This window comes from Oenanthe melanoleuca, chromosome 5 (genome assembly GCF_029582105.1).
Source record: "Oenanthe melanoleuca isolate GR-GAL-2019-014 chromosome 5, OMel1.0, whole genome shotgun sequence".
In the NCBI taxonomy this organism is placed as follows: Eukaryota; Metazoa; Chordata; class Aves; order Passeriformes; family Muscicapidae; genus Oenanthe; species Oenanthe melanoleuca.
In genome coordinates this window covers 30,598,684-30,611,614 of record NC_079339.1, presented here as the reverse complement: position 1 = coordinate 30,611,614, position 12,931 = coordinate 30,598,684, and the positions used below count along the sequence as shown (strand labels likewise).

The 12,931-nt window shown below is 35.0% G+C and overlaps 2 protein-coding genes across 2 annotated transcripts in view; one reads left to right on the top strand and one right to left on the bottom strand.

Annotated features, from left to right (window-relative positions):
• The window catches only part of RYR3 (ryanodine receptor 3), a 182,835-nt gene extending 181,487 nt beyond the window's left edge, over positions 1-1,348 (top strand). Inside the window, exon 103 of the mRNA XM_056492742.1 lies at positions 426-1,348. Coding sequence (XP_056348717.1) covers positions 426-521 — 96 coding nt within the window. The 3' untranslated portion in view covers positions 522-1,348. The remainder of the gene's footprint in view (positions 1-425) is intronic.
• An 88-nt stretch (positions 1,349-1,436) lies between these two features.
• The window catches only part of AVEN (apoptosis and caspase activation inhibitor), a 79,029-nt gene continuing 67,534 nt past the window's right edge, over positions 1,437-12,931 (bottom strand). The window contains exons 3-6 of the mRNA XM_056492741.1: positions 5,251-5,321; positions 4,123-4,218; positions 2,208-2,568; positions 1,437-1,876 (exon numbers count right to left, since the gene is read on the bottom strand). Coding sequence (XP_056348716.1) covers positions 1,758-1,876; positions 2,208-2,568; positions 4,123-4,218; positions 5,251-5,321 — 647 coding nt within the window. The 3' untranslated portion in view covers positions 1,437-1,757. The remainder of the gene's footprint in view (positions 1,877-2,207; positions 2,569-4,122; positions 4,219-5,250; positions 5,322-12,931) is intronic.

The window sequence follows — 12,931 nt, the reverse complement described above, 5'->3', positions numbered from 1 at the left end:
GGGTGACTGTATGTTTTGCATTGTTAGGCCTTAAAGGTAAATAAATAAGAAAATAACTGGAACTTAATTATATCTTATCTCTAATAAGAAGCTCTTAGGCAAACATTACTGAAGCACCTTTGTTTTCCATTCAAAGCAAAACACATTTGCTTATATACAAATTTATCAACAGGTTTGGTCGGATATACATAGACTGATTAATTTATACTTAGATATTTTACTAATAGAGCTTAAATTTCAGTAGTACTGAATTAACTGAAGTATAAAACTTTTATAAACATTATTGAGTTACAATTTTTTGAGTTCCAGCATCTTTAGAGTTCTACTCCATGGCAGCAGGCACAATATATGGTTATTGTTAAAAGTTTATCTACAGCACTAACTGCACAGTGACTGGTCAAATAAATACTCTTTCTCATTTTCAGGAATCATTTGTGTGGAAGATGTACCAAGAAAGATGTTGGGATTTTTTCCCAGCAGGGGACTGCTTCCGAAAACAGTATGAGGATCAACTTGGCTAATATCACAAAAGAAATGATTTATTCATGAACTGCTAAGATCCAGTATAAAAAAAAGAAAAAAAAGAAGTGTTCTTTTCATGGCGTAATTTCACAGCTTGTATTTGCTTTAAATGTCTTCAAAGTTCAAGACACACATAAAATTTGACACTATTTCAGATGCTTTTTGTACCTACCACATATGAAACAGGTATTTTGTTGGCATTTTAATTAGCAAAAACTATGCCAGATTAACTTAAGCCTTCCAGCTCAAACATGGCCTAAAATTGTAACAACTTTTAAACCACATCATTAACTTGGTGTTTGGCAGTACAGTTGAAAGGGCTAAAAGGCATCTTAATTGCACATCTGACATTGAAGAACTTGAACATCAGAGACCATACCTCAGAAAAAAACAGTTCAATTAACTGCTGTCTAGTTTTTCCCCACAGTATTTGCTAGTGAATGTATTAAGATACAGTTTGAAAAGCTTTAAGCAGTTAAAAATAAATAATTTTCAAACACTTTGTCAACCTTGAAACATTAAAGTGCCTTAAAATCTGTGTAGACATAGCTATGCAAACTTTTTGTTAGTGTTCTAGATGAACAGACCCATTAACTGTATTGCTTTTCTGTCTTTCTGTATCAAATTACACTTGAAGTTTGTTTATATACTACCTTCAATAACAGCTTATTAGATGCTGTTGTTAAAAGACATACACTGTATCAAAATGAACACAACTTAAATCTTAGGCCAAAATAAAAAAATGCTCTACAGTCACCTGCAAGTAGAAGTTGCTAGGATTATGCTTTTTTTCCTTCTAATAAAAAGTGCCCACTGCAATAAAGTATTATAAACCAAATATAACTGTTGCTGTCATCTTTCCCATTATTCTACAATATGGAGTTTTGTGACAATGGTAACTAAAAACACAAATATTCATTGCTCATCCACAACTTTATTTTAAGGATTACATAGAGCAAGCACAAGCTGAAATAATTGTTCTCTTTCTGCACTGTAGCCTGCTTCTTTAGTGAAGAAAACTCTAACTTCATCACAAATTTTAGAACTTTCTAATAATAACATTAGTCTTCAACAATTTTTAATCTCATCTAGATTAATTTTGGTTGCACAAAATTTTAAGTGCCAGCAAAGAAAAACAGGCATTTGGCAGACAGAGAAAGAAAATAACAAGGAGATAAAGAAAGATTCAAGTAGTGTTTGCTATATTCAATTATTCATATGAGGAAATTTGAGCTTCAGGCGATCATGCTGTCCAGCCAATCTTCAAGCTCTTCTTCAGTAACATCTTTTGATGCACTTTGCTGCTGCTGTGATGATGTGCTTTTCTCTTCAGGCATATCTACTTTTAAAGGCTCTAGAGAAGTGAAAACAACAAGACTGAAATTCTGGAAACAATTCCATACCACCTCTGTCCTGCATAGTTTTGCATAATAAGTCCAATGCTGTTTTGCAGAAGAATTTCACTTAATGTTTAAAGTGAACTAACAATGGTGACACTTCAGGTTAGTGAGGAGTTAAAACTGAAAATGAACAAATGGACCAGAACACAGCCCCAGATAAATGAAATGCAGTGTGACAGAGATGATGAGAGCAGTATGGTTGACCAGCTAATCAAAAATTCAAAAACAACACCAAAACAGAGAGCAATGAAAATTAAATAAGGTCATGCTGGGTAGAAAACTTACCATTTTCCTTACAATCAATTTTTGAATCTTTCTCAGTTGATATGCTGCAGGATAATGTACCGGACGCAGGTCTATTTTCTGTATTAATGGGAGCCTCTAGATTCAGGAGAAGATCTAGTTCTTCATCCAAATGGTCAGTGTCTTGATTTGGTAGTGAATGGATGCTTTGAAATGATTGTCTTGCATTTGCCCTAGAGCCATTTTTACTCCCAGGTTCCGATGGAGCAATAGAATTACCAACAGGATGGGAGACCAACCCAGTTTCACTTTGAGCCAGAGACTGTCGAAACAGCTGCTCTCTCTTCTTCCCATCCTCAAAAATTTTAGATTTCATCTGTGGGATCTCTAGAGGTGTTGATGCCTAGGAGAACAAGAAAGGACTTGAGTCCTTATAATGATGACCTATTATTACTATTCTGTCAAATTTGGATTATAATTCATACTTCCTATATTTGATCACTTAAGAAGGGACAGGAAATTTGATCAGAATCAAATTCAGAAGTAAAAGTAAACTAACGTTATCTTGATACTTTTACAAAAGCAAATGCATAATAAAAGCTCCTTTTATCCCTCAGTACAGAATACGAGATTGTATGCTAACACTGATACTGACAGAATCATAGAATGGTTTGGTTTGGAAGGGACCTCAACAATTACCTGTTCTGAGCTGCCTGCCATGGGCAGGGAACTTTCCACTAATCCAGATTGCTCAAAGCCTCATCCAACCTGGCATTGAATTCTTCCAGGCACAGGGAGCTCAGGGATAGGGATCCATAGCTTCTCTAGGAAAGCTGTTCCAGTGCCTCACCACTCTTACAGTCAAGAACTTCTTGAAATTGAATCTAAACCAACCCTCCTTCAGTTTAATGCTATTTCCTTTGCCCTATCTATACATGTCCACGTGAAAAGTCCCTCTCCAGCTCTGCTCTGTAGACCTGCTTAAGGTACTGGAAGGTGCTGTAAGGTCCCTGGTGCCTTCTGTTCTCCAGCCTGAAGAACCCCAACTCTCAGCCTGTCTTCACAGGAGAGGTGCTTCAGCTCTCTGATCAGCTTTGTGGCCTTCCTCTGCACTCACTCCAACAGGCCCATGTCTTTCTTGTGCTGAGGACCCCAGAGCTGGAGGCAGCTCTCCAGGTGGGATCTCACAAGGGCAGAGCAGACAGTGAGAATCACCTCCCTCACCTGATGCTCAGGTTTCCTTTGAAACATGCCGTGCATTGCTGAGTCATGTTGATCATTTAATTCACAAACACCCCCGAAGTCCTTCTCCCTAGGGCTAAGTCTTAATCCTGTAAGGGCCATGCTTCTCCTTGCTTGGGCATATGGATCCTTCAAAAAATTTTGGTTTTATATTTAAGTCTCACTGGCTCTTTTTCCCTTACATTAGTATTTTCTTTTTCTCCGTTTGAAGGAATATTTTACTAATATTGTTGCTATCACACCACTGGAGAATAAATGATATTTTCTTTACCTGTACAAGTGAAAGTTTTACCTATAAGGATTGATAAATGGAAAAAAAACATGTATGTTGATATTAGCTATATCGAAGATTAAATCACAATTAATATAATTAGCAGGAAGAATATGAAAGCACTTAGAAAATTTTGGTGCAAGCTGTTAACAGCTGCTAACAAGAGAAGCAAACACAAAAACAGTGCAATCATTCGATGTCAAACACTCTGACACCTGATTTCAAATCTAATGTGCTGCACATCCAGACATTTTGTTTAAGGCCAAATAAGCATAGAAAATGTGTCAATAGAGGGGGGTATCCTGCATTACATGCCACTTAACAAACCAGTCTAAATGAATGCATTTACTTATATTATACACTCCTGTTAGAAGACTAATCATTCTTGCACACATTATTTCTCATCAAATATTTGCATTTTCTTGTGAAATTTCACAGCATTACCTGCACAAGTTCAGCAGCTACATTCAGCCTCAGATGCAGAGGCAATTCCTGAAGGGCCTGGACCAAAGACTGGCAGTCAACAGAAAGTGCAGAGAACTGCAACACAATTCAACACATAGTACACTTGTGAAAAAAACCAAAACAACCAACCAAACACAAAAAAATCCATCAACAAAAACCCTCATAATTTTAATGCATTACATTAAATTAATATTTGGGATACTGACACCATCCTGCACCCTAGGAATGGAAGAACTGATATGAAAAAATACTCACTGAAAGCCTGTGTTCCACTAAAGAAACAGGTGGTGGTTTAAACAAATGCTGTATTTGGGTTTAGTTCCTAACTTTAATGACATTGTGACTCTAAAGTACCTTTAAATACCACTTCCCAGGGAGTAATTGTTGTAATTAAAATCTTAGAAAATAAATTTAAAATATTTAACAATTGAATACAAGTGGACATTACAAGAAACACTCAAGCAGAGTTTCACAGAAAAGTCTGGAAGACAAAAGCATATATTTTGCAAAAATTTAGGTGACTTGGACAAGGAAGACAGCTGCAGAGACACTTTAAGGTATCCTGATAAACAGGAGATTTCTATCGCTGCACTCCTTTTTAGTCAAGCATAAAGGATTCATATACAAAAAATATAGTTGGTGTCCTAATTATTTAGGGCATGAAGTTTCAACCACTGGAAATCAACTGTTAATTCGAAGGAACTAGAATGTTTCACAGTCCAATATATGAATATCCTCCTACAGGTTTTTGCTATAATCATTCTATTAAACACTTTTCTCTTGAATACAGCTGAAAGAGGAATGCTGAATTCCTATGTCAGTAAAGCAGAGACAGTCCCTTATTTTCTCTTCACTGGAGGGTTTTCTTGTTCCTTCCTCCCAACATTACTTAAAAACTGAGCCTGTAGCTTTGATTAGTCTTCAGTAGGCAAAAAAAGGACAAGGCCCAAGGACAAGAGCCTCCAGCATTAAAGAGAAGTTGGTAAAAATATACAGAGTAAAGAATCCTATTATTGTATCAATAATTTGTTGCTGAAGGCATAACTGCCTAGATATTCTCTGCCAGGTGGTTATCTATATAAATCATTTGAATGATAATTCTGTTACCTGCTTATGGCATATACTTTCTTTATCCCATTCTTTCTCATCAGCAAATCGAAACTGTGTAAAGGAATCTCCTAAGGAAAAGAAAGTAAAAATATATTTATTTTAAAAAATAATAAAAAGTTTTCTCTGAAGTTCCCAACCCTAAAAATGTAAATTCAAGAAATAAATCTCACCTCTTCAAAATTTTTCAGTTTAATATTAATGCTGCTTGTATTCACAATATTAAACTTATTTATACCAAACTTCTACGGGACTTTTAATTGCTTACTGCAAAACAGTACTAAAAAGGGGCAACAAATGCAAAACTTGTTAGGTGCAATGCCAACATGCAGGATTTTCATTCAAAAGTCCAATCTGGACAACATACTAGGAATACAAACAGTATTCATACAGTGAATTTCTTATGAACAGCTTTGAAAGTTCTGTAGATAGACTTTCTCTTGCCAACATGCAAATATTTCTAAAAATGGATTATAAATATTTTTTAATCACTTTGTACAAGCCAAATAAAGACTTCCTGTTGTCTGGTAGCTATATTCTCTCTCTTGAGCTACTCCCTCCTCCAGCACATCATCAAAAACAGGCACTGAACCCCAAATTCCAATTCATATGTAAAAAGGACTGAATTAAAAGAAACCCTTAAATAGGATTAATTAAGTTAAATGCATAATGACAGGATCTTCTAACCTTCCACATTCCTTCAAGACAGCAGAAACCTTTTCTTACTATAAGGGGCACTGGATTATCATTTTGCTTGAAATGCAGTATTTTTACTGCAGCACCATGCTGTGTTACAAAAGATAGACTTACAAATTTATTTACTGAAAAAAACATACAACAACTCCGGTAACTAAAAAAAACCCAGTAAGGTCTGTGACAGAGGAAACATGAAAGATTAGGGTTGCAAGATGATGGCCAAAGGTACAGAGTAAGATGTTTCTCCTTAGATTGCAATTTAAGGATAAATAACTATTTCAGGAGTTGTATTAGGAAAAAAAAAAAAAAAAAAAGCCATTCTGATATACAACCTTGCCTGATCATATATGTTTTAGTTTATATTTGTGTCTCCAGAAATAGCTATTTTGAAAACAGCCTTTATCAAACAGTAAAAGTGCCAAAAATTAAAAAGAAGCACTGAAATGAACAATTAGATATCTAATAAGGTGGCTAATTTTACAAAACTGCAGTTCATACAATGCAAACACCAGGTTCCATGCTTTTTCTAGGGATGCTTATCAGCATGGAAAAATACAGCCCTATATCTTTATGCATCTACCTGCAGATGCAAACACTTAACTTGAGCACTTACAGTTGTCTCACTACTGGCAAAGGCACCTCACCCTTCATTGCACAGGAGGAAATAAATGCCTTTGTTTCAAAATATCTTGAGTACTGCTAATACATAATAACTAGTTCTGAAAACCAAAGAGGTAAAAATATTTTTGTGATTTTAAAATGGGTATGCAAATCTGCAAATTAATGTTTCAACAGCTCATAAATAAAAGGCTCTGTTTATTCACATTTACAAAGTCCTACTGGAAACAAAATGGTCCTCAGTCTTCCTACTACTACAAGAAAGGAGTAGGTACTTTCTTCCAATATTCCCAGGACTGCTCTAGTTATTGCTCAAGTTCCTCTTATAAAAGAGTAAAATTAAACTAAAGGCTTAGTTACATGCTTTCAGTATCTGAGAATGATCAGATGTAAACTAGCTAAATCACCCTACTTCATCTGGAAAATCCACTGGGATCAATCCACTGGTTTAGGAGTGTCCACACTCACAAAGTTGGTAATCACAGATCCTCAGTTAAATATTGTATTGCTGAATTAAAAAGAGTGTGACTTAAACTGCAGTTTAATTAGGCTCTTTAAGTAAGTTAACAAAGCATGCCTTTCAAATGGAAAAGCATAACTACAATTCACAGTAGCATATTTAATGCAAATTAGGTCAATGAGAATGTTAGTCTAACCAATTATCTTTTCACAAGTTCCTTTACCCTGAAAATAACCTCCTTTTATGCCATGAATAGTAATCAAACCACTTGCAATAACTCTTGAGTTCCTTTCAACATTAAAAACCACTTTTCTTCTTTAGAATAATTTTTATGTTATCTACAAGTATTATTTGGCCTTCAAATACAGAATAGCTGAAAATAATGCATTCAAGTAAACCTTACACATGGTCTTTGGTAAAGTCATGATAGGCTAATTTTAAACAATATTGTTTACTCTTTAAAATGTGAAATTATTATGAAGATGGCAGAACTAAACCACCATACTTTACTACCACTCAAATATATCATAAAGCTAAATCAATTCATTTAAATAAAAGGTATATTTAATTTTTTCATTATCCCAATTACCTTTTTCTACAAGCATTCATTGAATAACAGAATCAAAACACTTCCTACCTGTAAGCTATAATAAATATTTTCGCATTTGTGAAATTTAAAGTCTAAAAATAAAAAAAAAATGGAAGAAATACAGTTTTCAGCAGGAAAAATTCTATCAGTGGAATGATTTTGTTAATTTAAAACTCTCTCAATCACATGAAACATTACTAAAGACAGAGGAAAAATAGTCTGTATTCTTAGAGATGAAACTGGAGGATGAGAATAGCAAGGAATTAACATGATCCTTCTAAGATTGCCATAGCTGTAAAGAAGTGTTTCAAGTGCAAATACAATACTCAAAACCCACTTTTTAATCATAATCTCTACCCTTTGGGTACTGAAAGATACTATAAGGTTTCCCCAGAGTCTTCTCTTCCTCAGGCTGAAATCACCCAATTCTTTCAGCTTCTCCATAGGATACTGATAGCAAGGATATTTGTAGCCTGCACTGCGAACTATAAAGGATATTAGTAACCAGATTCAAAAAGAACAATATTCTAAATTATTTCCCTGGCACAACTACTACTAGTCACATTTTAAAGTAAAAACATCTGACCAAGGCTAAATGGTGTCTTCAAAATTTAAAATGTGTCACAGAGAAAGGAGTGAGAAGGAAGGATCTTTGGAAACCAGGCTGGTTCTGGAACAAAGAGTGTCTGTTCAGGAAGAACAGAACTAATTGAACACATAAAGGAACTGCAGCCTATTAAAATCAAAGGCAGATACCAATGTTTTCAAATGAGAAGGAGGGTGAAGCCAACAAATGCCAAAATACACAATGGTTAAAAAAGAAAAAAAACCAAAACCACACACCAAAAAATCCCTCACGAAATAAATCTTCTTACTAAAAATTCAAACAGAGGCTAACAAGAGTCAGGAAAACCAAACAAATAAAATTATACTGAAAGAAGTTCAGAAAAACATACAGTAGGACACTTGCTTCTTTATGAATACCAGGTGGCTAAGAAATATGGCAGAAGGAATAGGAATGCCTTTAAGCCTTTAAAGCTTAAAAGAGCTAAATGACAGCTCAAGGATACTGGGAACAGTAAAAAGGGGAACTGGGGTAGACAGTGCAGTATCAGCTCAATGTGTTTGATGGAAAAAGAATAAACTATCAGAAATTTAATGGCTATGCAAACAAATATAGTATTTTGGGGAAGAGCCAGCATGGCATGTGAAGTTCTGCTGCATGATCTAAGACAACTTCTTGAAAGAAGCAAAATATCATGCACATAAGCAGGATCCAGTTCATATAATTTACATGCACTTCCAAAAGCTCTCACTGACATCCCACTCCCTTTCCCACCCAAGACTTCAGAGCAGCAAAAAGGAGGCTCTGTATGAATAAATAATTACCTTAAAGTAGGAAGAAAAGACTAAATTGTCAATTTTCACTTTAAGAAACAACCTGTGCAATTATCTGAGGTTCTAGCTGTTTAATCTCTTCCCTCCATTAAAACAGAAGAGAAGAATAAGAGGACAAGATTACAAGAAAACAAAATTTGCTGATGATACTATGTGTTAGTGCAGATAAAGGTAGGCTGTGAAGAATAACATAAGAACTCCATAGGATTGAGAAAGTAGATTTTAAAATGGCAAATGAAGCTCAATATTGAAAATGCAAAATGCAGAGATTCTCAAAGGAAGTTTAGAGCTAAACAACACCATTCCAAATCAAAATCAGTGCTACAAAGTGTGCAAAGCAGCAAACTCTGTGGAGCTCTTAAAAAGGCAGGAGTGAATAACACACAGAACATTACACCACTATCATGTATTACCTCGAATACTGTGCAGAGTCTTGGTTTCCCAAGCCTAGTCTCAAAAAAAGTAACAACATTAGAAAAGGCACAGAACAGATTCAGGATCAGAAGCAATTTAGTGCCTTAAGGAGTGGAACCAAGGGAACACGAAAGAGATCTAAAACCAGGAAAGGCATAAAAAGGGCAGATGAGGACTAACTGCTCATTGTCTCTTCTCACCTAGAGGCAGCAAACAAACCCAGAAGGTACCAGACTCAGATAGAAGGTGGCAAATCTTTATAACTTGAAGCTGACTGTGGGACTCCATGCCACCAGACGGTGCAGACAGCACAAAATGCAAGGAGGGGTATAGAATAACTATTTCTAAACACAAAGATTGCACATCTGGCTAAGCAAGCCCCTCAGACTATTGCAGGTCAAGAAAGAATGTGGGAAAGTAGCTTATGATAGATCACATTCAGGTACCTTAGCTTAGGTGTCTCCAGATGGACCGTGGGTCTGCTTCAGTAGAACCAATAAACTAAACTAAACTAAATAAACTAAAGCAAATAGCTAGGGTTTTATTACCTTTAGAGCTCTACTCTTCCCTTAGTTGGCTATCTTTCTACAAGAAAAATAAGGAGGAAAAGTAGGCAATTCATAAATTTATTTTTAGTCTGTAGCTCTGTTCTTTCAAGCCAATGGACATTTTTGTTTTCTGTTTTTTTCCACATTTTCTTAATTTATCACTATTTTTCATAAGTAATTTTTCTATTAATTACTTCATTGCTATAGCTTTTGGAATGCTGCAAAAATGCAAAATATTAAATTAAAATGCATTGAACAAAAAGGTGTATTCAAAATTTTTCTCAACTACAGTAGCATGGTTATTCATAAGCACCAATCCCATCTCCTCCAATATTCACTTTTTCAACTGAATGAACAATAAAATTATATTTAAGGTTAAAGTTACTGATTTCCCCATAGGTAAGCTTAAACTTTTCATTAAGTATAAGCTAGTCACCTTAAATATTTACATTTTTCCTGATGCTTTATGACATTTTCTAGTGTCATTTTTTTTCAGGCCACTAATTTATAACATACTTAGTGATTTTTAAATGTCACTGCAGCCAGCTTGCAATATTAGACAAAGTATATAAACCCACAGAGCAAACTGTTTTTTGAGCAGTATCATTCAAGTAGGCTGAAAAAAAAAAAAAAAAAGGGAAAAGATCGCTGCATAACTTAAAAATGAAGCTTAATTACTGCAAAAATGCACAAGATCAATGAAATTTGTGATTCTTCTTGAGGGTAGGAACAGAAACTCCTTTGGGTAAAAGGGAGAGAACTCCTATATTTTGATAATACTACATCCAACAGAGGAAAGAGTAGCTTAACAGAAGAGTTTGTGATCCACATAGACTGACAGTTTAAGGGAACTAATGATCTGGCCCTTTTTGAAGACACTGTTTTCTCCAACACCACATAAGCAACAAATGTCAGTCCAGCACGTGTCCAGATCAGGAAGCAAAGCTGAAATTCAACACTGGAAGAAAAGAAGAAATGGCAAGGTTCCCACCCACAAAGAAAGATTTGCATAACATCAAACTGCAGATCTCAGAAGAGGAATCCATTTGCATTTGCTGGCACAAGGTACTCTTATATTCTGGCTTGTGAGGAGAGACATCATGGAAAGGAAAGAATCCAAGAGGAACAACATTCAATCAGAATGAAAGACAGACATCCCAAAAGATCCCTGGTTTGCCCTGCCTACTTACAGGAACCACTGTGTGGAAGCCACAGAGAATGGGCACTGAAGGATGAGGAAGAGTGCACTCCTGTGCATTCTAGTAAGCAAAATTACTGCCTTGAGACCTTGGGGCGCACAGTACCTCTAAGCTCGCACAACCACTTAAAAGCAAAAGGACAGCTTGGATGAACAGTTTAGTTTTGTACTGAAGTGAGGTTAAAACTGAAACAGCACCCTTCAGTGATACTTTAAACTGTACAGCTTATAAATAATTAATCATCCTAGCCTGCTAAGGTTTGGTATTTTGAGTAGCTAAAAATACATATCCCACAACGGACAGCAAAACTTCTGCCATTCATTAGTGAGGTTTTAATTTTTTCTAAAGTACAAAAGAGGACCAATTTTCACAGTGTTTCCAAATCTAAAGTTTAAGTAAAATATGTTTCAAAAACACAATAAAACTACTACTGTTGTTTAGATACCACGTGTCACGGTAGCTACAAGAAAGAATAGAAATGGCATGTTAATAGCTTTTGCTGAGTTGTACAATGGCACTCACTGGCCTAGGTTCTTTACCTTGTCCTATTTAAGAAAAATTCCCCCCAATTTTTTTTATCAGAATTATTGTTCATTATACCTCCTGTATAATAAACAGTGCACAAAAACATATTGCTGTATCATATCTAGGAGTTGAGAACATCGTTGAACCAGATTTATTCTTGAATTTTTTTCATTTTAAGAAAATATAAACTGCTCTTAGGTAACTAAGACTAGTTGAATTGCTTAAATTTACACTAGGATTACTACTATTTTCTGTAAGCAGCTGTCAGAATATTTGGTCTGAAAACGTCGAAATTCATTACACAGATTACTTGTCCAGAAAATGCAGGAATATATAAATAAGTCCCCTTTATTCCACATTGTATCTCCACCCACAAAAATCTATTTTTTGGAAAAAGAATGCCCAAACTCCCACGACAGTCATCTTAGAGGAAACAAATGAACAAACTTAATAAATACTTTATTTTAACCAGCTTGCCAGTTTTTAAATGCAATGATAACCACTAATTGACACAATTAGAGAAAAAAATCTCATATCTGCAGTCCTTACATGCCACACAAAATTGGAAAACTTCTTTTTCTATCCCTCTTCCCTCCAATTTTATAGCAGACAAATCATAGAAATTTAAAACAGATTTGATAGTTCAAACTTCCACTTTAAGCATTTAAAGCCAGCCTTATTTTTGAATGGTAAGTACACATTATTTGACATTCCTCATATTATTAGGATTTCCAAATAGAAAAAAGTTCTAAATTTTTCTTAGTGCTACAGTTTGATTCCTTATTCTTTGACAGAACATTTACAACAAAGAATATAACTTTGTTAAATATTCTTTATGATGCTGTTCTGACTATTTTTACTACTATCACATCCAAATTAGTATTACTCTTCCCTAAAGCACAATTCACTATTCATGTAGGTGGTACATTATGCTCTGTCTATGGGACTATCATTCAAAAGTATTCATAAATTATACACAAATGTGCAGGCCTAAAAATATTCAAGGAGTTTGATACATTGAGTATGAGGCTTGGCTTTCTTACATTTATGAGGGTTCTGCAAGACATGAGACGTCATAAAACTAACATGAGCTTGCAAGAATTTTTTTTTTTTTATGAAACAAGAAAAGTAGGTTCAGAAAACAAGACTTGAGGATTTTATTCTGAAATGTTAATAAAACTACAAGGATTGCAATTAGCAAATAGTAAATCTCATAAAGCTGCAGTTCCAGAAG